This window comes from Cheilinus undulatus, linkage group 19 (genome assembly GCF_018320785.1).
Source record: "Cheilinus undulatus linkage group 19, ASM1832078v1, whole genome shotgun sequence".
Lineage (NCBI taxonomy): Eukaryota > Metazoa > Chordata > Actinopteri > Labriformes > Labridae > Cheilinus > Cheilinus undulatus.
Window position 1 is genome coordinate 38,831,664 of NC_054883.1, and position 26,596 is coordinate 38,858,259.

The 26,596-nt window shown below is 40.2% G+C and overlaps 1 protein-coding gene across 1 annotated transcript in view; it reads right to left on the reverse strand.

Annotated features, from left to right (window-relative positions):
• cnksr2a (connector enhancer of kinase suppressor of Ras 2a) overlaps window positions 1-26,596 on the reverse strand; it is a 112,931-nt gene that overhangs the window by 79,269 nt on the left and 7,066 nt on the right. Inside the window, exons 2-3 of the mRNA XM_041813726.1 lie at window positions 600-763; window positions 117-319 (exon numbers count right to left, since the gene is read on the reverse strand). Of these exons, the coding sequence (XP_041669660.1) occupies window positions 117-319; window positions 600-763 (367 nt within the window). The remainder of the gene's footprint in view (window positions 1-116; window positions 320-599; window positions 764-26,596) is intronic.

The window sequence follows — 26,596 nt, forward strand, 5'->3', positions numbered from 1 at the left end:
AATTGAAATGACTATATCTTCCCTTTTTATGTACTGTTGTAAATGTTTAACCTATTGTACCAGAGAGCTGGATCTGGTAACATAAAAGCCATCAGGACAAACTATCAACACGTTACCTGTCCAGCCAGGCCAGCAGGCTCTTGGCAGCAGTGATGAGGTCGACCACAGAGGTCAGCAGATCGTTGGGGAGCCGCCGTGAGGTCCTGCTCTCTGATTGGCTGCTGCGACGGCGTCCGGAAATGAAATTCTGCAGGTTTTTGGCAGAGGCACCGAGTTTGTGAGCCAGGGTCCTGACGCTCTCAGTCTCAAGCCCTGAGTTCTACATTCAAAAACAAAAACAAGCCGATATAACCGACTGAGAACGGTTACGCTACAACATCCAAGTGATGATCTCACAGTTTTAAGGAAATTTAAAGTCCAATAAAACTTTTCCCTTAGTTTGTGGTGCAGCTATTTGGAGATGCAACCTCAGTACAGTAACAGTTTACCTTCTGCATGCTATTACACCATCCATTCAAGCAGAACACAAACGCATTAACAGCTGCAGCTGTAAAGATGGCTAATGGGAGTCCAGCAGTGAAACTACAACACAAACTCACCAGAGCGCAGAGCAGGTCGACAGCCTCCAGGATCAGCTCCTGGTGTCCGATACGAGAGACTCCCAGCTCCTCCAGCTCAGCGTGGCTGATCCTCAGCAGCCGCTCCCCGCACACACCACCGCGCTCAAACACGCACACATATTGTTGCAGGCAGTCGTCCAGACCTGCAGAAAACACAGAAGATTTAAGGGTTACACATGCCAGGTTGATTTAAAACTCAGATTATGATCCCCAAAGGAGAAATAGTTTTTCTTCTCAGGGATATGTGACTGTTGATGACTTTCTACTGAATCTCTAGGACTAAACAAACTTGAGTCGACAACATAATTAGTTTTTTATTCTCAGGAAATTTAATCATCTGATATTTAACCCTTCGAGCTCACAGGTATTTTTTTCACCATCATGTCTGGTCTGGTCTGAACTTTTTGTCTTAAAAAGCCTGTAAAACATCAACCCTGTGGTGCACAGTCGAGCGCAACACATCCTTTTTTTAGGACAACCTTGGCTTTAAGAATATATCTACTACAGTAATGTCACTTAAATTTTTAGAAAGTTAAAAGACTCTAAAGACAAAAAAACAAATAGGAATTTTACTGATAACACACAGTTAACAATGGTGACTAAGCCTTTTCTTTGCAGACTTGTTCTCCCATCTCTTGGGGACAACGGTGAAAAAATAAACATGCTGTGACTAAAGGTTTTCGAAATATCTAGATATATACAAAGAAAAAGTCCATGCGCTTTTTTGCAGTTAGATTCATTTGTGCCTTTCCTCAAAGCTTTAGAGACGCAACAGCTTGCCATTGGTCGACAGCCCCTCCCACAATGCACTGTGGGTAAACAATATAGCGATGCACATGAAAGAAAGCCTAAGTAAATTATCAAAAAAGGATTACAAATGGATAAAAAGAGGCTTACTATCAGGCCTAATGACGTGGATTTAATTTTTAAAGACTGAAAAGTCACCAAAGTCCAGGGCTCACTAGAACGGCGTCCTATAGGGCGACTGAGACATCGAGGGTAGAAAATAAACAAAAAAGGTCAGCTTTCAGCTTTTCACCTTTGGATGAACTGGAATGCAGATTGCAAGCCAGGCCTCCTTGTCCAACATCAGTGCCTGGTCTCATTAATGCTCTACAGAATGAATGTGCACAAATTCCTACAGAAAACACTCAAAATTCATCCAAGAGGCTGTTGGAGCTGCAAAAGGGGGCCAACGGCCAACTTCATATTGAAATACTACATGAATCTGAATACAATGTCATCACAGACCCTGATGGTGTAATGGTCTGAACACATAAAAACGCATGTACTCAGGGAAGTGAAACTTGTAATTTAAGGCAGTGTTAATTTTGGCAACTATTCTTAATTTCAGTCTTAGTTTTAGTCCTTACATGAAATGCATGTTAGTTTTAGTCACATGTTAGTCATTTCTTCCCTTTTTGGTTTTACTTGATTAAAAAAAAACCATTTTAGTCTAGTTTTAGTCCATAAAAAGTCCTCACATTCTACTCTTTACTTTTAGTCCAAGCATTTATTTTCTTGCCTAAATTTTAGTCTAGTTGTAGTCATCTTGATGGAAAATAAATATACTTTTTGTCAGTTTTAGTCATCATAGATATATTTTGTTAGTCTTAGGCTGAATCCCAATTCTCCCCTTAAACCTCGATCTTAACCCTTAGTCTCAAAATGCACATTCCCGCGAAGTACAAGGGCTGTCCCAATTCTCCCGAGAGTTGAGTTGAGGGACAAGTTTGAGGGCTTTACCTCCCTCAGTTTTGCGATGTTACTGGAGCTCCTTTGGTATTGAGGGTTATCACTCAAAGAAAGATGGCGGCGAATGTGGGGAAGAAATTGAGCTACAAATGTAAATTTCTTTGTTAATAGTGATCTAAAAATTACGAAAACCACTTCAGTATCTTAGTTCAATGTTATTTTATGGATTATTTGCCTTTTTGTAGTGTAACATTTACTTTTATTTTTACGATCGTAAGCCGGTAACCGTGCTGTCGCGGACAGGCCTACAAGTTACAACTGGTGTTTGGCGTTAGCTAATGGCCGTGTTATACTGTGACTTTAAGCTACATATGTCCATGGTTGTGGTGTTTATACATTTTATTTGGTTGAATATTAACAAGTTCACATTCTTCCTCTGAATCGAAAGAATACGCAGTTTTGGCACATTACTGCCCTCTACAGTCTGAAATTGTGACTGATATTAAGGGGTGTCCCATTTCTAAGTCACAAGATGGCCCTTACACTTGGTTTTCAGGGGCGAGGTAAGACTGAGAGTTGAGCTTGAGGGTAAGATTGAGGGTTAAGGGGAGAATAGGGATTCAGCATTAGTCTAGTTTTTGTCATGGAAAAAAAGGCTGTCGACGAATAGTTTTAGTCATAGTTTTAGTCGATGAAATTAACACTGAGTTAAGGTAATTGGTCATATTTCAGATAAGATGAAGTTATTGGACACAAATTGCAAGGCCACAGGATGCTTACATTGGCATATTCGTGACTTTGCAGCCTCCTGGAGAAAGGAATCTCTTCTCATCCTCTGTAACACTATTACACAGTCGCATCATGGCTTTACTGTTGGTCAAAGGTGTTTTCATGCGTTATACTGCTTGTGGTTATATCCTTTTTTATGGACAGTGAGAGGAATCACAGAGGGTCGATGTTGATTATGAGCACTAGACACAGGAGGGGAATCTCATTCCAAAGACACCATCACTCTTCACGACTAGACTCTCTTCAAAATGTCCATCCTCTGATCGATAACCACACATATCCCTGCTTGAAATTATACGTTTTGGGCTGCGCTCCAGTTGCACTAATCAGCTTTCCATACCATACGTTTCTCCCTCCTCAAAGTCGGCCTATAGGGAGGACAGATGCTTTTAGTCTGCACAGAAAAATGCCAGACACATTTTCATTCACTCCAGTATGTCTGCGATAATACAGCATCTGCTGTGTAATGTTTTTCAGACGTTCAGCTTGTTTGCAGTTTTGTAGATTTCAGCCGAGTGCAGTTTCAAAGCCGTGGTGCGATGAGGGAAAAGGCATAAAATACGGTTTGTTTTGAGAAACACCTCAGGGCTGAAAGAGGCTTTTTAGGTCTTGTTTTGTTTTCTTTTTCCTTCCCACATAAGGAGGAAAACATTTTGTTAGATTTATGGGCCAAACATTTGACTTTGAGGCACTTTCACCTTGAAATGGGGGGAAAGAAAGGGAAATTTAAGAACGACGGTTTATGTTTCCCTTGTGCACAGTGCTAAAAAGCCTGATAAAGTTGGTGGGCAATCTGCGGATTAGAAACGTGGCCAGACAGCTTTACGACCTTAAATGGTGCTGGAGCTTGGCACCATGCATCTGTAAGTGTATTTACAAATGTAAGGGTTTGTTTTAAGTTACTTCATATTATGTTGATTTATGTCGGTTGCTTTAGCTCTCTTACAGCAACTTACATTTAGTCCACTGGCCTCATTGTACCTTGAATTTGCTTCCTGAGTCGACACCCATTCATCCATTATCTACATCGTTTATCCCATTAAGGAACACAGGGGGTTGGAGCCAATACCAGCAGTCAATGCATGAGAGGGGCAGTAGACTGGACAGGTCCGCTGTCAATCACAGAGCTGACAAACAACCAGAAAAACTCAAACTCACTCGTGTCTTTGGTCCGTGGGACACTGGAGTAACCAGAGAGAACTCATGCATTCATGGGGAGAACAAGTAACCTTGCAAAGCCTCCACCTCTGTCATCAGGCAAATCCATCTTGAAAAGCTCCAATTCACAACGTTAGTGCCGAACAGAGCACTGCCTGGACCAATCAGCGTCATTTGAGGAGGACAAGGCGGTAGCTAAGGGCAGGGTTTAGTTTTACTCAAAGCACGGCTGCCTCCAGTGTAACGATGATCTCGGATGCAGCATTAGCATAGCGTCAGTTTTTGCCAGGACTGGCCTACATTTCTGTATGAAATAAAGAATAAAAATAACATTTAATGCTTTTCAGGATGTAAAAGATGTCATCACTCTTCTGCCAACCTGCCTTAGCATGAGTTTGTGAGAGTTACGTGGGAAAGGGATAGTTGTTGAGTGAGTGGTTCTGTAAAATGGCTGCTGCTGCAGTGGCTATTAGCTCAGATGTAGCTGTAGAAAAGCAGCAGTTTAACCAGAACTGGACCACATTTCTTACTGAAACAAGAGCAAAGAGCCACACCAAAAGCTTGTCTTAGGAGAAAAGATAATTTTCACAGAAAATGTCCGTCATTAACAATCTACAGCAGCGGTAGCCTGTCTGCTAAGGAGAAGCATATGCGTATAATGTCAGTTTGTCTTGTTTCCTGATTGGCCCGTCATGAATGTGACAGACAGAACGTTCCTCCAATCACCTTCTGATAAATTTTGGAAGAGTCCTGTCATTCCCAAATGCTTTCAATGGGAGCTTTCCCTGATGAATGTGAAATACATGCATGCAGCAGATGTATGAAACAGTCAGTATCAGACCTGAAAAACCGATATCAGTCGACCCACTAATCGGCACTGAATGAAACGGATCATCACTGAGCATGTGCTAGCTGTACCCTGAGCCAATCTGTTAGGAAAGACTAAAGAAACCCCTGCTCTTACATGGTAGCACAGACAGCCTGGATAACCCCACACTATGACTTTTTATTAACCTGGCCCAGTATTCATTCTTCTGAGCCGCCCTCAAACACATCACAATGTCACTTTATATAACCTGGGTGGTTAACCAGCTTTCAACCTGCTGGTTTCAACATTTCAACACTGGATTGATTGTTTTAAATATTGGGACCCATTAAAAAGTTAAGGAACCTTTACCGTTCTTTACAGTTCTGTTTTGAAAGAATGGGGAGGGAAGCTGCATTATTTTTCTTTTTGTTGTGTGATTTAATGATTTCATTTCTATTTTTTGTCATTTATAGTGATTTTTTAATCTTTTTTTGTCTTTTATGGTCATTTTTTGTTGTTTTTTGGTCATTGTTTGGGATTTTTTGTATTTTTTTAAATGTATTTTTTCTCAATTCCTTTTTCGTCATTTTTATCAATATTTTAAAAAATAATGTTTTTGTCTTTCTTTTTGTGATTTTTTTTGTAATTTTTCATTATTTTTTTCACTTTTTTTCTTTCATGGACATTTTTGTTTTTGTCTTTTGTCATTTTTAGTGATTTTTTTAGCGGGTTTTTTTGTGGATATTTTTTCATCAATTTCTTTTTCATCATTTTAATATCAGTATTTTAAAAAATAATGTTTTGTCTTTATGTTGTCATTTTTTGTAATTTGAGTGATTTTAATCTATTTTTTTCTTTTATTGTCATTTTTGTGGGGGTTTTGTAATTTTTAGTGATTTTTTCATCTTTTTTTTTTTCTTTTGTCTTTTTTGTTTGTTATTTTTAGTGATTTTTTGTGGGGATTTTTTTTTTAATCAATTTCTTTTTCATTATTTTTCTTGTCAGTTTATGTGATTTTTTCCCCCTTTTTTCATCATTTCTTTATGTTTTTTCATTCTTGATCATTCAGTCTTGTCTTGTGTATGTGACAAAAATACACTTACATTTACTCGTCTCAATGTCTTCTTTGAAAAAGGGCACTGATGAATATTTTTGTTGATAAAATCAACAAAAGCTCTGGAGCCTTGCAGCCATGATATGGTAGCTTAAATATGTTCCCAAAAAGACAAAAACTTTCCATAAGAGGACAGCACTGTCAGATATTTGTCTGTGATGCAGGTTTTGTGGGTTTCAGTTCACCTCAGATGAACTGTGATTGAAAACGTGCTGGGATTGCTCTCTAAAAGACCCTGAACAGACCAAAACAAGAGTCAAGAGGCTCATACAAAGTAGGTAATGGATGGTAATGAGGCAGCCACCCAGGTACAGCATCCCTCTCTGCTGGATTGTATAACGTCTGTGTTGTGAGTGGGACGGTCTCTTCAGATCTGTGAGTGTAGAAGTGGGTGGGTGGGTGCGCTGTGCGTTTATGTGTGTGATCGTCTGGCCTGGCCCGGGTTTGCTGAGTCAAAGGAAAAGCAGATCAAGACGGAGCGGCTCAGCTGCAGCCCCCTGGCTCCCAAAACAATGAATGTATCCAGCTTCTAACCTCTTAACAAACAGCCAACTGGCACACACTCGGAACACACATACACTCACAGTCACACCTCTGAGGAATGAGCATTGATTTCCCCCGCCTCCAGCCCCGGCTTTATAATACACTCATCTATCATAACGGCGCTAACAAAGATGGGGAAGAAACAGGATGGGAAGAGAAGGAAGAGGAAAAGAAAAGAGCTCATGAGCCAGCTGCTAAATTGCATGCAAACTATTTTGCACACGCTCACACACAAATTCCATCTTTCATCAGCGACGAGCAAACAGCATTTGTCGGCTTCTGCAGCCTCCTATCGTTTCCTTCCCTCCTTTAGATGCCACATCTAATGTCTAAATGAAGCTCCATCACGCCCTTCAGTACATCACGCCCTGATATGTCAGAGAGGGAGAGGTAGTAAGTTAGAAAAAAATGTCATTCAGACTCATAAAAAATGAAATAAACACAGCTTTTATAACCTTTAAATAAAAGTCTAGCGATCATTTCACAGATAAAGCACCCCTCATTTAGCGTTATCTTATTTTGAAGCAAACTCGACAAAGTGATTCCACTATCTAGACCCCCAAACTCTTCAAGTCGATGAGCGATATCTCGGCTCACAGCTTTCTCTGACAAGCATGAAAAGACTCAGATAAGAATAAAGACATCAAACTGCTCAGGCTGAGATTTGTGTGGCGGCAAACTCTAGGAGAAGGCAAAGGTTGGAGCCAGAGTCCGTGATTAAAGTCTACCTTGTGAGATATGATAATGTGGTGAATAAGTGGAACTTTTTCAATCTCAGAAAGAAAGTAAATCAGAACATTTACTCATAATTTGATAGCTTAGTTTATGCTGCTTTTCTGGAGCAGTTTAAACAAACAATGAACGATATGTTTCATATTAAACTGCAAATATTGTACAACTGCATTTCAATTTGGCTATACTCAATTCACACTTAGCTGTTATTATAAGGACTCAACATAAAAGCACCGAATCATCTGAGTGTAATTTCTATGCTTTAAGTGTGGCGATAGAGGTGATGATAGTGAGTCAAAGTGTACAAGCCATGACATGAAGGTCATGAAAGTTCAGAAATCAGCCTGACCAAGATTTCTTCCACCAACATTTTATCCTTCTCAATGAAGAAGACACTAACATAAAGTTTTACCACGCTTCTTAACTGAAAAGTCGTTGTTTCGATCCCCACTTTCTGCAGTCAATTTCAGTGTATGCTTAGGCAAGACATTCAACCCAAGATGATCCACACATAAGGGTGTGAATCTCTCCTTTTCAAGACGATTTGATTCGATTTGAACCAACTATGATTCATTTCTCTGACGATTCATTAAAATACAGAAGGATTCAGTATGATCCGATTCGAGTCAGTACAATCTGATTATAGAATCAAAGTAACTTTTTGCTTTAACAAAAATTTGCAAAAAAGGGGGAAACAAGATCATTTCATAATAATCTAAGATTATTTGATCTTATTTCTAAAACAGACTAAATGCCAGGCCTCCTGTGCTAACATTCTGAAATCATGTTTAAGAAAGTTTTCATCACACCCAGGTGTCTCACTTTGACATTAAACTGGGAGATAAATATCAAAACGAGTTTTTACTGGTATATGTTCGTCCTTCTGTACTTATAACTTCCTTAGCATTATTAATCCCAATAACAGTACAAACTAAATATCACATTTTCCCAAGAAGCACAAATTAAAACGAATCTGAAGTCACAAGGAGATTTGGATAGACAGAGCTCTGAGTGTCTGCTAGTACAGGAGAACAAGGGGTTAAAATAATATTGAAAAAAGTCAAATTAAAACAGCTTTCTATACATTTTTTCCTTTCATAATTCCTCTTAATGTGAGCATTCAGTCTACATGTCGCGGCGTTATTTCTTTTCTCTGTGTATCTGACCGTTCTTGATTGTTTTCATTCTTGAATTAATTCACTGGAGAACAGCTGATCTCCAGCTCAGTGAAGTCCTCTCTGTTTAATATCACATCAGCGGGCTCAGATGTATTGATTATGCAACCAAATCAATAACTCCCAACAACACGTTACGGCTGTGAACCTGTGAATAAAGGGGCTGCTGTTACGGCGAGAACTGAAGAGTTTTAACTTAGAAAAGTGTTTATGTTTGGGTCTGTTTGTGCTGCGTTTAGCATTAGCATCTCAGCTAAACTGTAGCTCCGCCGTCTCAACAGGTGAGATTTATGAGCTGCTGTAGTTCTTAATCGCTTTTCTCCAAAGTACAGACAGGCAGACATTTTGAAAGTTATCCTTCCTTCATATAAACTCCACATGACTTTTTCCTGAGGTGCAGAACTGAAAGATGTTGAGGTGATGACCGGTGAAACACATTCAGCTACCAAGAGAGCACTTACGGCGAACAGAACTCTCGTTTAAAGGTAAAAGGTCACTGTGGGTCATGCGGGATTACAAACGCCAAACCAGAGCATGGCAGAACGGGCTATGAAAACAAGCAGCAACCAATGAACTGATCTCTAACGTTCAAACCGTTCCAAAGACCGGTTCGTGCTGCATTTTTACCGATTCAGGGCTCCGCGGACCGATGCACTCGGACCGCTGACGTCAAGATCGGTTAACAGATCCATATCAGATTATCTTTACACCACTAGTGTAATTACCTTAGAGAGACATGCAACCACCAGGCAGAAGTTCTTGTTTTAAGATATTTAAAGTATTTTTAATACTTGTGATTACATATTAGTGATGAAAAAAAACGCTACCTTCAATCTAATAAAGTTAGCTCTCTTATTGGGGTTTTTGTACTCACTGCTCATACCTCCATACTTTCAATTCTGAGAGCAGAACTGTGAAGGTCAGAGCTGTGTTTTTAAAGTTATACTGACTTACAGTTTTGGTTTGGGGCCACTGGGTCCCTTATTCCAAAAAAAATCCTGATGCTGGAGCGTTCAATATTTGACAGAGCTGAGCACTGTGGAAACAGTCTGGGGAATACCTTCTCATGTTTCATCATGACAGTCCCTCCCTGCACAAACCTAGAATTGTTTTCTTCTTCCAGTTTTATGAGGTCGTACTGGACTGAAGTGGACTGCAATGAGGCCTGACCTGAGGTCCATTCTCAGGCTGCAAGCCAAGTTTTATTATCTGACTTGAAAAGCAGACCTCATTGATGTCCGTTCTACTGCATCCCTGCAGCCAGACTACACAACAATCATCCTGATGATTTTAGAGGAGTGAAAGTGGCTTTAGCAGCACATAGAAACCATGGATTTGGAATAAAGTGTTCAGCAATCACAAATGGGAGTAATTGTCACTCACATTAGGTCTTAAAGTGCAATTAAACATTGTGGTAATGCTATTTTTATTCAGCTGAGGTTCTCAGCATGTTTTTTTAATGAGTGTTAATAGGAGCAGATTTCTAATAGGCATGAGGCTGATTGAAACAATGCTGGCGCCGACAGGCAGAGTGTTACTATCACTGAGAGAGGCAGGAAAGCAGACGGGGAGATATACACAGTGTAGCAAAACTTCACCGATAATCAGCATCGCTTATCGCTGCTAGTGAGGGAGAGTGTGAATGTCCTGAATACTGATGAGTCAAATTGTAAGTGACATCGTTGAGCGCTCACAAACGCCTACGCAGACTGAGACCGAGACCATAATAGTGCTATACTGTTAATATAAAGCCTTCATACTGTCTGACTGCTGTGAAGGAGTCGTTCTTTTTCTGCAGGGGCTCTCACTCTTTTCAGATGAACTTAAACGCCCTGTTACTAACAGTCCCATTTATTCCAACCCTTTCTTCTCTGTCATTACTTCTGGCTTTTTCACTATCTGTTCTCCCATCACTTTGAAACAATGATTTAAAGCTGTTATGAACCATTGCTTTGAGCCATTATTTTAACAATTTCAGGATTTATTATTCCTTTTAGAGCAGGGCTTCAAAGTTCATGATTTTTCTTATTTTTTTACAGGGAATTTCAAATCTTTTACCCTTTTGCTAACCCTCTTATTGATCATCCCGGGAGCTCCTGGGCTCCAGTGTCTCACTGGATTGTTGTCATGGATGGTCTCCTACTGTGGACCCACCTAAATGTAAGTACAAGTATCAATACCAGCCTAACACCTATTATCTTTATTAGAAAAGTCAACGCAGGGGCAGAGCACACCCTTAGGTCTTTAGCATGATACCAAACACAGTATCTATCATCAATGACATATGTAAATCCCCTTTCTATAGTGGAACCTCTTTCCCACGACTAGTGCTGGGCTAGAGCTGGAGCTCTGTTGCTTCAGTCCAGTTTCTTCTCCACAGGCTGCAGCTGCAGAGAGTCACATCATTACATCACTGCAAACACCAGTGTGCATCTTAGCCCAGACATAGAGACGTCTGAGGCATGCTCACTTAGTTTTGCTTATAAGCCACTTACATGAACTATTTCAAGCCAATATCAAGATTTAAAATGCAGACAAATCAAACCAACATTTTAGCAAAAAAACATATTTCCACTTAAAAGAGAAAATCCTCTAGAATCAGTGTCATTTTAATTTCTGATCGTCTCAAACCTGTCATCATTATTGGGACAACAATGTTAGCAATAAAAAATTGTATAAGATTTTAACCTCTGATTTCACCTTTGTCATTTAAGTCTTTTGCTAATAAGGCTAATCACTGTACACTCAGACCTGCTAGTTAGCCTGCTAGCATTCTTAGCAATAAAGCTAATTTAAATGTAGGCTACGCCCTGGTAGCTATTTTAACAATTTATCAACTTTTAGCTAAAGATATCACCATCATTCAGACAGCTACTTTAGCTAGCTATCTCAACTGCTATTTCCAATTCTTTCAGACACACGTACAGGTATTTGGGGGCGTGGTTATTTGCTGGAGGTGCAAAAAACAGAGAGCACTCCTGCTTACTTTGCTTGACGGAAATAGATTTCTGTACAAATTTAGTGAGGCCGTGTTGTACAGGGACCCACCACAACTGCCATTTAGTGGAATATTAAGACAGGAGCCCCAAATATTTGGTCATGCCAAAAACATGAAAATGCGGTCAGTCTACATACAGACCAAGTTATACCTGGGACTTGTATTGTTTTTTCACAGTTAAGTTGACAACATATGTTGAAACCTATGAAACAAAGAAGATGGATGGTCCAGGACACCTTTGAGAGAAAGAAAGGGAAATTTCCATCAAGAAAAAAAACCAAAAAGGTGAAATAGAAGACCTCAGTCTCAACTACAACTCCTGGCAAGCTTAAAAGCTAACAATAACTGCCAGTAACTGCAGCTGAACACTGCCTGATGAACAGGAGAACTGCCCCATGCTACCTCAGTAGCATGGGGCAGTGCATACGAACGCTGCGGCCCAACACTCCATCACTAGCAGCAAAACAAAACCCTACACTTACACCAGAACTGACGGCGTGCCCACGGAGTTTACATCTTTCCCGACGGAGATTATCCGGACAACGGGGTGCTCGGAGACTGAAAGGAGGATGACGTGGAGCAGCACGACACCTAGAGTCAGCGGGGAGGAGGCAGAGACGGCGTTGTGCAAGAAGTACATTTATATATCTATATATATCTATACTGTAATATCTATGTTATTTTGTATGTGCATCAACGATTTAAGCTATGAGGAAGTACGCAAACATCAAATTTAGCTAGCATCTCATTCATCACTTACATTGAAATCTCAGTTATTTATCTCTTACTTAGATATTTCAGCTGCAAATCCAACTTCCATCTCAACCTATCAGCCAATCATTCATCACTCTGAGCTAACTTTTCATCTTTTCATCGCTTGCTGTCTGGTTTTCACAGATTCTGATCAGAGGTGTTACAGCTGACTCAATTTCTGATGTTTGTTCCAAGTTAGAATTTAATTTTTCCATTAACTTTCCCCACAAGCAAGTAGTCGCCTGCAGCTGCTGCGGTAACACCTGGGGAATCACTGCTGTTCTGCACAACCAATAAAAATACAGAAATGCAGCCTTCTCTCTCACCATAAATTCACGACCATTTTCTCTGGGTTTAGAGGTCTGTGTGGGTTCGTTGTGTAACTGTGTGTAATCTGTACAATCATGCACTCATATCCCTACATACAGTATGCATGTGTTACAGAGATATTCATCTGTCCACTTATTTGTTTGACTGGTGGAGAAAAAGTGTGATTCAGAGCTGACTCACATACTTAACTCCCACAGAGGCACACTTTTCACAACAGCAGGAGAGCCAAACACCCACAAACACCCTCTTTCTCTCCATCTCTCCCTCACACACACACAGGTTTAATAAAACGAGATTGTGCGGTGACTTCTGGGATGTTGGAGGGTCCTATAAAGGATCTGGCCCTCCCAATCGGGTTATGTGTCATCTGTTCCAAGCACTCTGAAGCTTTGGTAACAATAAAAGTTAGATGAGCTTTCACAGTGTTCTTGGGATTTGTAAATGTAGGATGTTAGAAGCTCTGCGACTATTGGAACTCTGTTTATAGCCGGAGGGTTGCCACTTGAAATCCCAGAGCTGTGTGGAGAGATTTTGCATGGGGGAAATAAGCCACGCAATTTCATCTCTATCATTAAAAGCTGTTTTTTTTCTCTGTTTGATATTTTCTTGCTGCTCGAGTGTAAAAGTTGGTGCTGCCATCTTGTTAGCTTGATGATCTTGAGCGATAGGCCATCTATATAACTTATAGAGGGTATCACTGATGGCACATGTCCACTAAGTTGGGCTGAGTGGCAACACACTCTGAAAAGTGGCTGTCAGTTAAATGGGGAACTGATGAGCACAGGAAAAAAACATCCATCCATTTTCTTCTGCTTATCAGGGGCCGGGTCACAGTATCAGGCAAAGCAAGCCAGCAAAGACATCCCACACCCAGCAACATTTTCCAGCTCTTCCAGTTGGACTGGCCCGGAAGACCTCCACAGGGGTAGCAACCAGGAGGCATCCTAATCCAAGGCTGTACAGCGCGACCTATATGTCACAAATGCTACAAGAAAATTGGTCTGTGCTACAAGGTTGACACTCCTCATCGCACAGGTACAATGACAAAGTGAGAGAGGTGCGTGCGTGCATGGCACACAGATAAAACTTTAGGTTTCACTTGTTGCCACAAAAACTCCACTCCACTTTGATTTGAGATTTTAAATCCATGCCCAGTCCTTTTTTTTTTTTCTTTTACATTTCTGGCACATTTTAAATTCAAGCGGAGTGTTATTTCCTCTCGTCATGCGTAATCATGCGCCTCTGGAGAGCGAATGACCACGCTCCGCGGTAGGGCTGAACGATTTTGGAAAATAATCTAATTGCGTTTTTTTTCCCCCAATATTGCAATTGCAATTTGATATGCCATTATTCCTTAACTGTCCTTTATTACTAAACAAGGGCTGAACAATTCTTTGAAAGTGTCTAATTCTGATGATTTTGACTCGTATTGCAAATTGGAAATGAATTATTGCATTGAAGGGTTTTTGTCATTCTTATATTTCAAAAGAAAAAAGTACAAAAATGAAGAAGGTAGGATTTTTTGACTAATCAAAAAAATAGCACCTGAATGATAGCATATGTCATGCATAGCATCTCTGCTGCAAAAAAAGTTTAAAACTGGAATTTTGACTCAAATTTCACAAAGAAATATTGCACCTTTTGCAATTGAAAATTGCAGCGGACCATATTGCGATTTAATCTGATTTTCGATTAACTGTTCAGCCCTACTCCGCTGATACGATTGTGAAAGAGTGACCTGCAGCAGCTCCTACTGACGGGGCAGGCTAAGGGCCGTATCTTTACCCTAACAATGCACATAAAGTTTGTGCAGTGTGTGGCTGTATTGACCTTCTCCTCCATGCTCCTGTCACTCTCTCTGCCTCATCTCTCCACCATCCGCTGCTGTCTGTCTCATATCGGACCTGCATGCGAAATCCAGACACATATTAGCTTGTTAACCAAACAGCAGCAGCTACGATATTAGTGATCGATGTTAATATCCTACCTCTAAGAACGAGCAAAGCAACACTCCTAGGGAATCTAACTTCAACTGCTTGAACTCACATTCTCATTATTTTGGCGATTACCCAAGGCCAAGTATAAAGGGGGGATAAAGGGGAGAGTTTCCAGGGGATCAGCCAAATGGGGGGCCCAAAAAGCAAACCTCTTCTCTTAAAACAGAATCAGCCTTTTTCATAATGTTAACTATGTGGATATTGACTAAACCAATAAACCAGTAATGTCGGACTTCAAAGCCATGCCATGATGTGCAAGAAAATCAGGATGCCAGGGAATAAACTAGAGGGAACTGAAATAATTTTGAGGCAAGAATGGGAAATAAGTGGAAAAAATGGGTAGAAAATGGTGAAAAGCGGTTAAAAATGGCAATACAGGGTTACATGTGACAAAATTGTCCCAAAAATGGGAAAAAAAAGTGTTTTTAAAAATGGGTGGCCAATGTAGTGAAAAGGCATTAAAAAGTAGCAAAATTAGGCTAAAAGAAGCAAGAAAGGGTCAAATTTTGAAAAGTGGGTAGGAATAGTGATGGAAATTGGTTAAAAAGTGGCACACATAAGCAATTTGACAATCAGAATCTAATAATAGTTTGACACAGTTTCAGCTCCAAAATGAGGTAACTGTTAGCCAGGATGCTAGCACCAATGCTACTGATCCAACACACATGCATTTGTATTATCAATAAATCACATCTGGGAGGGCCCATTCACTGGGTTCTTTAGGGGCTCAGCCAATTATGTGGGCTGGCCTGTGCATTGCCATAGGTGGGGACTGGAACTTGACAAGTTAATTGAAAGCTTTGCCTTCCAGCTCAGCTCCCTCCATACCACGAGAGTCCAGTTCAGCATCTGCAATACTGCTGATGCCACACCAGTGTGCCAATCTCACAGTCCATCTACCTTTATTCGTGAACAAGACCCCAAGAAAAGGGGTCAATCGGGGTCTCAACTGAAAAATGTACAGTCAACTGCCTAAGCTTTAGGCATGTAGGGCCTTAAGGATTCATCGTGGACCTGATGCACCACAACCTAGGGCTGGAGAGGAGGAGGGGCAGAGTCAGTGTTGACACGTGAGCTCATATGTGCGTTGATCGGCAGCCAAGGTCAAGCTCGACAGCATTTCTTCTGTCTGGCCCTTTTCACCACTGGTAATATGCCAAGGGAGACCTCCAGCAGGTTTTCAGGCAGTTGAGACACCCACAGTACAACCAGGGGCTTGCTGCAACCCTAACTACCTGCCCCGACAGTATCAGCCATGCTTACTCACCACATCCATCCCTTACTGTAACATAGAGGTGTGGACTTTTTTGACGGATTATTTTTCCATGCCCCTGGTGAAATGCAGGGACATCCAGAGCCTGGGCCTAGCACAGGGGGGGGGAAGGGTACTGATTCCCTGGGCCCACAGTAGGAGGAGCCCTTGAGATGCCTGTATGGAAGCCCATTTGGGTCAAATAAAAAAGAAAAAAATGTGAAAGTGCAGCAATTCTTGAAAAAAAACTGTAAGTCATAATCATGACATAAAGGTCATAATAATAAGATTAAAAAAGTCATGATTATGATATAAAAAGTCATAATTGTGAGAAAAAGCGTCAGAATTATGAGTTAACCCTTAGAGCTCTAGCGGCACGGATCTGTGCCGGAGGCACACCCCTTTGTAAATTGCTTGGTAACTTTTGAACCATAAGTTATACACACTAACTTTTTTTTCCAGTGAAAGCTGTGTGTTGTGCCTTTCTATATATGTTCTTTATGCATTGCTAGATCTTACAGAACATTTTCTAGTGAGCCCAGAACTTGGCTGACTTCCCCGGGGTCTCTGAAGACAGGGTTGTCGTATACAACAAGAAACAACACAGTTTGGAAAAATGTTAATAACTTTTGAACCATACGTCGTAGACACTCTTTTTTCCTCTGAAAGCTGACCATTTTGCCATTCATTTGTTACCCTCGATGTCTCCGTAGCCCTTAAGGAAGCTGTTCTAGCCAGCCCAGCACTTCAGTGACTTTCTGGGGTCTTTAAATATTAAATCCACAGTGTTAGAGCCGATAATAAGCGTCTTTTTGTCAATTTTTTATCCATTTTCTATCATGTACTTTGGCTTTCTTTGGTGGGCAGAGCCATATTTGTTGAGGGCGACATTTAGATGCAAAGCATTGTGGGAGCTGTAGTCGACCAGCTTCTCTACTGCTTAAAGGAACGGCACAAATTAATCTAACTGCAAAAAAGCACATGGACTTTCTCTTGTATTGATTTATTTTGAAAACCATTAGTCACAGAATGTTTACTTTTCACTGTTTTGTCCCCAAGAGATGGGAGAACAAGTCTATGCAAAGAAAATGCTTTGTCACTATTGTTTACTGTGTTATCAATGAAAATCTTTGAATTTCAAATTCAGTTTTTTTTAGTTTGTCTTTAGAGTCTTATAACTTTTTCATAATTCAAGTGGCATTACTGTTGTAGATATATTCTTAAGGCCCAGGTTGTCCTAAGAAAAAAAAGGATGCATAGAATTTGACTGTTCACCACAGCGTTGATGTTTTACAAGCTTTTTAAGTCCAGGCAAGACATGATGGTGAAAAAAATAGCTGTGAGCTCTAAGGGTTAAAAAGTCATAATTAGAGGAAAAAAGTAATAATAATGAGATACAACGTCAAGATTATGAACTAAAAAGTTAAAATTATGACATAAAAAGTTATAATAGACTAAATTACTTTTAATCTCATAATTTCGACTTTTCATCTTTTAATTATGATTTTTTTATATCATAATTTTAAATTTTAATCTTATAATTGTGACTTTGGATTTCTTTTTTAACTTCCTTACTTCCACATTTTTCTTTTTTAAGTGGTGGAAATGGGCTTCAATATACCTACAATGAAAAGTGTGTTTTAATTTTTCTCAATAATTAGTGTCATTATTGTATCAAAAGTGACTAAATAAATCGGTCAACAGATGGAAATTTTCAATCAAATAAAGAAAAATACAATTCTGGGGGGCCCCTCTCTTAAAAATGTCTAAATAGTGTGGTCCAGCACTACAAAATAATGCAAGTTACTTTAATTCAGCCATAGTAAAAAAAAATGCTCATAAATTGGTAAATTATGGTTAAAAATATATCAAAATGCATATATATTTGTAAAAATGATGCAACATTTGTTGCTTGGCTGGCTGGCTAAGGGGAGCCCTGTGTAATATTCCTTTTAGGGGCCCTCAATCCTTAGCTACACCCCTGATCCAGAGTACTACCTTGGATGTGTCAATCCTCCTTCTCACCCAATCATGCCCTCAGGAAGCAAACTCACTATTATGTGCCTTACTTCAGCCTCAATTTTTGGCCCAAACATGCCTTAAAGTTCAGCACATTACTACTATATAGAACAGGGTTAGTCATTTTCAATTTAATGTACTGTGAAAATGTTACGTATTGTACCTTTAAGATGAGATAGAAAGTTAAGACACTTCAAACAACAAACAAATATTCAAGTCCTTTCAACAAACTTCTGATTTTGGTTAAAGTGCTTTAATCATTTTTAAACTTGACAAATACCCCTTTTCCACCAAGCCAGTTCCAGGGCTGGTTCAAAGCCAGTGCTTAATCTAGCACCAATTCTTTGTTTTTTCCATTGCCAAAGACCTGGCTCTGGGCCAGGAAAGAGAAAGAGTGTCTTTTGTAAACAACAGACCTTTAAACGAGACAGCAAGACAACAGTGCAAAACAAACATGGATGTTAAAGCAAAGCAGCATTGGTCTGAAGAAGAGACAAGCTGGCTGTGTGGGCCTCAGATGAAGAGCGAAGAAAGCTGGAGGGAGCTACGAACGCTAGCGTTGCTGGGGAAATGGAGACGCATACTCATGTTAACAGGGACATCATGTCGTGGCTCTCTGGCCGGCTGCAGCCTGTGGAAATGCAAACTGGATCTCGTGACCGTTCGTAGATTGAAGCAAGCAAACCAGCTGCAGCTCTAACCTAGCATCAGCCCTTATACTGGTGAAAAATACTCTCAGAGTGCTTCAGTCTGACTGTTAGTAAATAAGTAAAAAAGGATACTATATATGCTCTTGGTGGTAAATGCATGGAATGATGCTAAAAATGTGACATTTTCAAAACAGGCATGATTTTGTTGTACCTTGCTTGAATGCAATCGCTCCCTACTCCCCCCAAGAAACATGTCCCATTACCAAGCAAATTGCATATGTAAACTGTCAGACACAGTAGGTGCTGATGAGTGAAATTTGCATCTCTGAGGAATGAGTCCATGCTGTATGGTTTTTGTAAAGAAAGGAGATGTTTGGAATTACTCTGAAAAGAAATGTCCTCGCTGACAAACCCCCATACTCAAGCACGGTTTCAATCACAAAAGTGGTGGGTGGTAAACCAGTATCAGCACCATCACTGCTAGGATTTCTGCCATGAAATAGATTTTTTCATACCATCATCACCAGTTTAGATGCATGTATACTAATGTCAGTGAGATTAACTTGCAGCACAGGACTCAGTTAAATGTGTTTTCTCCTCTACAATCTGGCAGTTAACAGCAACATGTAGCGAGTGTACTCTCTTAGCAGAGCGTCTTAGTCTGTCTGGGGCTTTAACATAAGCTGTAAGCTGCAGTGGCTTGATTTATTCTGACTAGAGTCCAGCACTGCAGCAATAGGTTGTTTGCATTCACCTGACCCAGAATTGAAACTGGGGGTCAGGAAACGGGAGACAGCCATTGGGAATGAATGAGTAGGAAGGAAAGTTAAGCTTTGAGTGGATCTGTGTGCTGCAATAATCATCACAAAATTTCTACGTACATCGAGTATGATCCTAACACTTAACCAAAAAGTGATTTTTACCACAGTTAAATTGATTTATCTGGCGTGGAGGTGATCTATATCTATATAATATATATGAGGTCTGCAGATTTCCTCAAGTATAAAAATGTAAATGTATCCTTGATGATTTAAGATATCCTTGTTAAGTCACAAAATCTGAAAAAGTGAGGAGTAAAAATATTTAGATAAGAAGTCAGGAATGTGGGAAAGGAAATTAATTTTGTTTTAAGTTTACATTTTCAATTTAGCATCTCACAATTAGGACTCAAATTTAGGATTTTGACTTTTTATTTCATACTTTGAGCATTTCAACTCATAATTTTGACTTCTCATATAATATTTTGAGCTTTCGGATTTATAGTTCTACATTTTAAGTCCTATTTTTAACCAGTTATTTTGCATTTTTACTCATATTTTCAACTCCAGACTTTGACTTCATAATCCCATAGTTTGAACATTTAGACTCACAGTTTAAAATTTGAATCATATTTTGACCTTTTAAACTCATAATTTTGACTTTCTTTTGAACATATTTGCCACTAAAAACATTATTTCTCAATTTCAATTTCCTGTTCTGAACTTTTTGAAGTAATAAATGTACTTTTCTCAGATTGTAAGCCTTTAAACTTTCTTTTTAACTTTTTTAATGTCAAAATTATTTATCATCAGTGCTCAGTTTTTTTCACATATTATATTATCAGTGAAACAAGGTTGACTGTTTCTGGTTAAAACCCTGAATCCAGAATCCGGCCCCTGCTGTGATTGAGTTTGACACCCCTGTGTTAAAACATACTGTTCCTTTTGAATGCTATCAGTTCAGTGTTGTTCACATTTAGCTTAAAGAGCATTACAGCAGGAAGGCAGGAGCATTTAACTAAGGCCCCGTCCAGACAAATTCAGGAGTATACGCAAAAGGTTTTTGTCATATCGGCCTTTTGTCCACACGGAAACAGCATTTTAGGTGGCCATAAACACTACTTTATGAAACCAGGTCTCAGAGTGAACGAGTCTGTAAAAGCTTACCGTTCCGTCTCCATGTGGACAGCCAGCCGCATCTCTCTTGAAACGATTACGTCACACATAGCATAGTCCACTTTTGTTGCATGTGCGAGCTGAACCAAAACAACTATGGCAGGTTATAGGGTTGTGTTCGTGTTGCAGAAGCTATTGAGCTTATTATGGCATTTACAGCAAAAATAGAACTACCCTGAAGCTCAAGTTTAGCCCTAATGAAGACAGAAAAGCTAACTCATATTTTACAGTGTTAATAAAAAAATGACAGCATGTATTTGAGCCAACTGTTTAAATGTCAGTTACCATAAACTGCATATATTTTGGCTCCTGTTAGAAGTCTTTCTAAAGCCTCTACCTCGAATAGTTCTGTCTGTTTAGTACAGAGTTTAATCATTGCAGGCGATGTTAATCAATACATAAAATGTTTGTTCTCCTTCAGCATGTACATGCCCTGACCCTGAGCTGTGCCATGCTAGAGTGACTTTTAAAGGCCCGCTCAGGCTCACTGGCCTCTGAATGACCGAAAACCTCCTCGCCTACGCACTGCTTGTTTTGTTCTGCCAGCAAATACAGTCAGATTTTCTGATGCAAACCAGCGGATGTTTAAAGCAATCTAAAACCTCACCAGCCTCACCTTAAATTCTAAAAAGACCGATCCCTGAGGCATAAACCTCCCTCTGATCTTAAAGGCTGTGACTATCATTCTGGCAGCTTTCTCTCATAGCAAATAGTGCCATCAGATGTTCCTGCATGCTTTCACGGCAATTTTGCTGATGCTTTTTCAAGTCTAGCACCTAAATTCATGCAAGGGAAATGAGGTAAAAAAATATCCAGCGTGAACAAATGATAACAGGACACATGGGTGAAAATTCCCAGCAGCCACAGCAATGCACGGCGAGTTCTCACATTACTATTGAAGTGCACCACTCCCATATTGTTTGAGGTGCAGGCGTGCCAAAGCAGCACTGTTGCCAAGTCAACAGTACGCAGACCTTTTGGCCCCGAACGCCTCCAGCATACATGATCTGTACATTTTACTGTACTCAGACACATATGAGTATATCAGGTTTCCCCTCTGTCGCCGCTGACACACCCAGGAGACCCAGCATGAACCGAATACCACACTCAGGCATGCCACGTGTGTTGTGTGTAAGTGTATTTGTGTGTGGAAAAGCAAATGTCCGTGGACCCGGGTGGAGCCTTCTGTTCAGAGCTGGTGTGTATGTGTCTGTCAGCTGTTCTGCACAGACGGTCTGGGACGAACGACTCACCATCCACCCACTCACTCACTGCAACAACACACATATAAAAACACATGCCATATGCACATGACAAACCGATAACCCGTCCGATGATGAGGCTCTGAGAACTGACACAGTACATCATGTAAATAAATCCCTGTCACGATTTTCCCATTTTGCATCTTATTGAAGCAGAGTGTGATTCAGTAATTCCCTGACCTGCTTTTATGTGCTAAACAAACATGGTGAATAACAATTCTTGCTAATATTAGTTATTAGTCATTTTTCACAGTTTATTTCAAGGGTGGGACTTTGGATCAGGCTGTGTTTTGTTATAAAATCTCGATGAGACACGGAGTGATGATACATCTTGGTGCTGCTTGAGAAAATGTCAGAGACTGACCTGACGGGGGCGCTGTTAAAGGTCACAAAGGCGAGTTTTATAGGTCAAAAAATGTGGTTCACTGCAGATGGCATGACTGGTTTCACTGCTTGAGTTTCTCCAAATTCTGAAGGAGGATGAAACCTTAAAAACATAACACTGAGAGGAATAGGTTCACTACACCTTAGCCAGGAACTCTCATCATACATTTAACCATTTTATTGCAAAATGGAAATACATTTTTGTTATTTACAGAAGGCTCTGCCCTAAACATGCTCCCTGGGTTAGTCAAGCAGCATGCTTTGACTTTACAGAGAGCGCATAGAAACCCTCATATAGACAGACACATTTGTTACAATGCAAACTGAATTACATTGGTCCAGAAGTAATTAATCCATAGTAGCATGAATCTGAATATGAGGGTGCAACAAGCTTTATGCTATAAAGGAGGATGCTGGGGTGGAGGAGGTTAAGCTTTGCCAGCAGCAGCATGGTGCATCAGCATAAATGCAAGCAGGGATTAGTGAGGAGTACGTCATATTTTAATACACAACAGTGTTAGGAGAAAGAGCTGTGATTGGCTGTGGGAGCTGAGAGGTAATAATTGGGAACAGCTGGCTGTCAGCTGATCACAGCTGGGCAGATGACTACTGCATGAACTAAAGCTGAGCTTCTTTTTGAGGTTTACATTCAAGCATTCAGTGGTTTCTTTTAAGACGTAAGCAACTGGTTGTACTCGTCCTTGAGTTGAAAAAAGACGCTGATGAAGAAATAGAAAATATTGCATCCTTAAGTGCCCACTTGAGACATGCTCCATAAGCGCTGTCAGTCCCATTAGCACCCATTTTTAATTATCCATTCTTACAGCAGAAATTAACATGATTTCTGCCTGGTCAAATCAGTTTTGCACAGTTGGTAGAGCAGGCACCCAAATACAAAGGCTGTAGTCCTACATGTGCTGATTCCCAGTCTTGGCACTGTTTGGTGAATGTCTCCCCCCACTCTCTGTCACCATATTTCTTGTCTGACTTCAGGCGTATTCAGGTCCGCTATGGGAGCATATACCAGTTTGGCACTTTGCCGTGTCAGTCTTGGTCCTGTACTGCTCTGGCTTCCTGATGGCCACTGTCCAGGTCTGCGCCAGGCACGTGCCCTATCTAGGTATCCTCCCTGGTCACCCCTCCACGACGCATGCGGCTGACCCAAGCATAAGAACCAGTTCACTGGGCCCTGGGCTGGTCCAGATGCCTGACCTGGATCAGGCACTGGATATGCACAGCTGCTGTTCCCATATCAGGTAGCTGACCCTTCCCATCCTCACTCTCTCGAGAACCTCAGCATTAGACAAATGGTTTTGCTAACAATACCACAAAATGTGCTGAAGAGAAGTTGTCACAAAGGAATCACGGCAGCGCATCTGGCCATCAGTCCAGGCCTTATAAGGGTATACCAGGAAGACCAAGAACCAAAAGACTCTGACTTTTGAGCATATGCTTGTACAACAGGAACGCTATACTGCCTTGCTCACTGAACCCATTACCCATGCACAATTCCAAGTCCGCAGTTGATCGCAGCCTCACAATCTGTGTACTGATGGACTGCACTGCCAGGACAGGCGAACTGCTCCACAACTACCCTGCTCTTACTATTTACAGACACAGATTTGACGGCACATCCCTACATGCCTGGATCTTTGTTTTGACCTAAGGGATGTGCATTCTCAACACTTCAGCCTACTCACTCAGCAAGTTCAGACTCTGCAAGGATCCCAGCATTATCAGGAAAGTAAGTTATTAGTGATGTTTCAATCCACATCAAATTAAAAGCAAGTAATAAAGCTGACAAGTCTAAAGTCAAGAAAACACCCAGAAAAAAAGGAAATATGTCAACCTCAATTATGTCCACTTGCCCATTTGATGAAGATTTAGAAAACCATGACCTGGGTGAATGGGAACCTACAAAGACGCCTCGACAAAAGTCCGAAATTTTTATGACCTTTCTTTTTTTTTTTTTTTTTTTTAGGCAGCCCAACATTGTGCAAGTCTTGACCTGGCTTACAGTCTGACATTACTGGACTAAAGTTAGGTGCACTGAGGCTCCCATTATGTATATAAATAAATACAGATTCATACATTATACAGGAAGTGGTTTACTTTTTCAAACAGGAAACAATAATTAAAATTAGGTTTTCCAAAAACATTTAGTAAGCATTGCTTAAATCTAATATTGACCATGGCATATTGACCTCAATAAGGCTCATCCTTCTGCTGGGCCCCAGAAAGCTTTCCCCCTTTCCCCCGCTTATGGGAGGTCCTGAACTCAACCATGAGGTACGATAAATTAAAACACAATGACAGCTTTAAGCTTGAAAAAATATCATATATTACTAACAACTAGCCAAGGGGTACAACCTACTTGTACATAGACTGTAGCTGTGTTTGTAACTTATTAATCATTGTTAATACCCCCAGAAGAGTAAAAGAGCAGACAAAACTTGAATTTCAAAGGCAGCGACAAGCAAAATTTAGTTTTCACCTTGAAAAGGAAATTAAGCCATTAGTAATTCATCAAATTAATTTATGTTACTCAAACTATCACTATGATCAAGAATAATTTCTTTAATCCAATTTAAAATAAACACAAGATACTGAGGCTGTGAATAATGTCTCAGACCACCAGACTGTTACAAAGTAGAGTGTGACTTTCACAAACTCTTTTTAATTTTTTACTAAACTGGGCATATATCACAGTTTCTGCACTTTCAGTATTGGCCTCACTGCTAAAAGTTGGCCATTAATCTAAACTTAATTAAGTTAGATGATAAATCACATTAATGGACTGGTCTTCACTGTAGCAGGTCCTCTTTTTTGGCAGGTAGTTTTGGGAAAGGCCTCTGTGATAATGTATGAGGCCAAATGAGTTTGATCCCAAAAAAATGCATTAAAAAGACATGTTAGCAACAAATTAACTAAGAAAATAAAATAAAAAGAAAGAACAAGTTTTGATTTGAGCAAAACACTGAGATTAAAAGGAAACATTCATATCTAGTAGCAGGGTGTCACATTTCATTTTGGAATAGAGGGGTAGTGCTGGGGGTACATGGCCATTTGAACAGCAAATTTCCATTCCAAGCCAAGTGATATGGGAAATCTCCCAGAAGGCCTTGCAATCAGTATGCATGAGTTACAAAAGAAGAGTTAAAATGTCAGTACTTTCTTAATAAACTTGTAACATTTGGACAGCCTTCATATTAACCCCTTAAAGCCTGTGGTATCATATTTACAACAAAACGAGATTTGGCATTTTCCGCTGTATAATAAAGGCATTTGATTATTAAAAGCGCCACAAATAATTGATTACAGTTTAAACATCTTTGTCCAAAATTTACAATACATAATTTAAACACAACATTATTCACAAGGTTTAAATAATAATCTGGTCATTTTGTGACCTGGGTCACACATACGACTGCATACGCTTCCCGGTCAGGGCCTTTCTGTGTCAAGTTTGCATGTTCTGCCTATGCATGCGTGGGTTCTCCCTGGGTACTCTGGCTTCCTCCCACTACCAAAGGCATGCTTGTTAAGTTAACTGGTGACTCTTAATTGGCCAAAGGTGTGCTTGAGAGTTATTCTGCAACCCTGAACGGGATAAGTGGTACAGAAAAAGGATGGATGGATGGACAACTGCATACACTACCACGGTGAAAGCAGAGCTACAAGCAGAATCCTCAACTTTGAGGCATTCTTTTCTTTGTAAACTGTCCTCATGACAGCAGGAATGACTTTCTTATGTCCCCATTAATAAAAGAAAAAAGAGCAGAAAATATGCCTAAAATGATCTGAAGCGCAATGGTTGTGCACTGTATGCCATTCAGTCGCACGACATGAGCTGACGTCACACCATGATTGTTAGAGAGTTAGCTTGTAATTGCACAGTGTTTGACCTGTTTAAGAGATCCAGATCATTTGGCTCAGCTCAGTAGAGCTGGTTGTTGGCTTCCCAAAAGGCTCTTCATTCGGTAACAGTTTGGCCTTTTTAGATGTGGTTTATACAAGGACAAAAAACAGAGGAAAGAAAACTGGCACTTAAGAAAGGAGCTAGCTACTGTGGCTCACATTACAGAGCCGTTTCATAAAACAGGCCCATTTGTGAACTGCACATTACTGCTAGGTCTCTTACCCCACAAGGCTTATTCAATCAATAGTATATCACAGTTTCAATTAAAAGGATGTTTGTGACAAAATAAAAAATGTGTACATGTTGAAGAGGCTTAGCTAGCCTCTTACACGAGACACTAGGTCTGCATGACTGAGAAAATTGTGATAATGATTCACGGCAGGTAAATTTGTATTAAAAAATCACCCATTGTATGCCGTCGTTAATGTCTTCCTGTTTCACAGAGGAAGATTTCACCACTACCC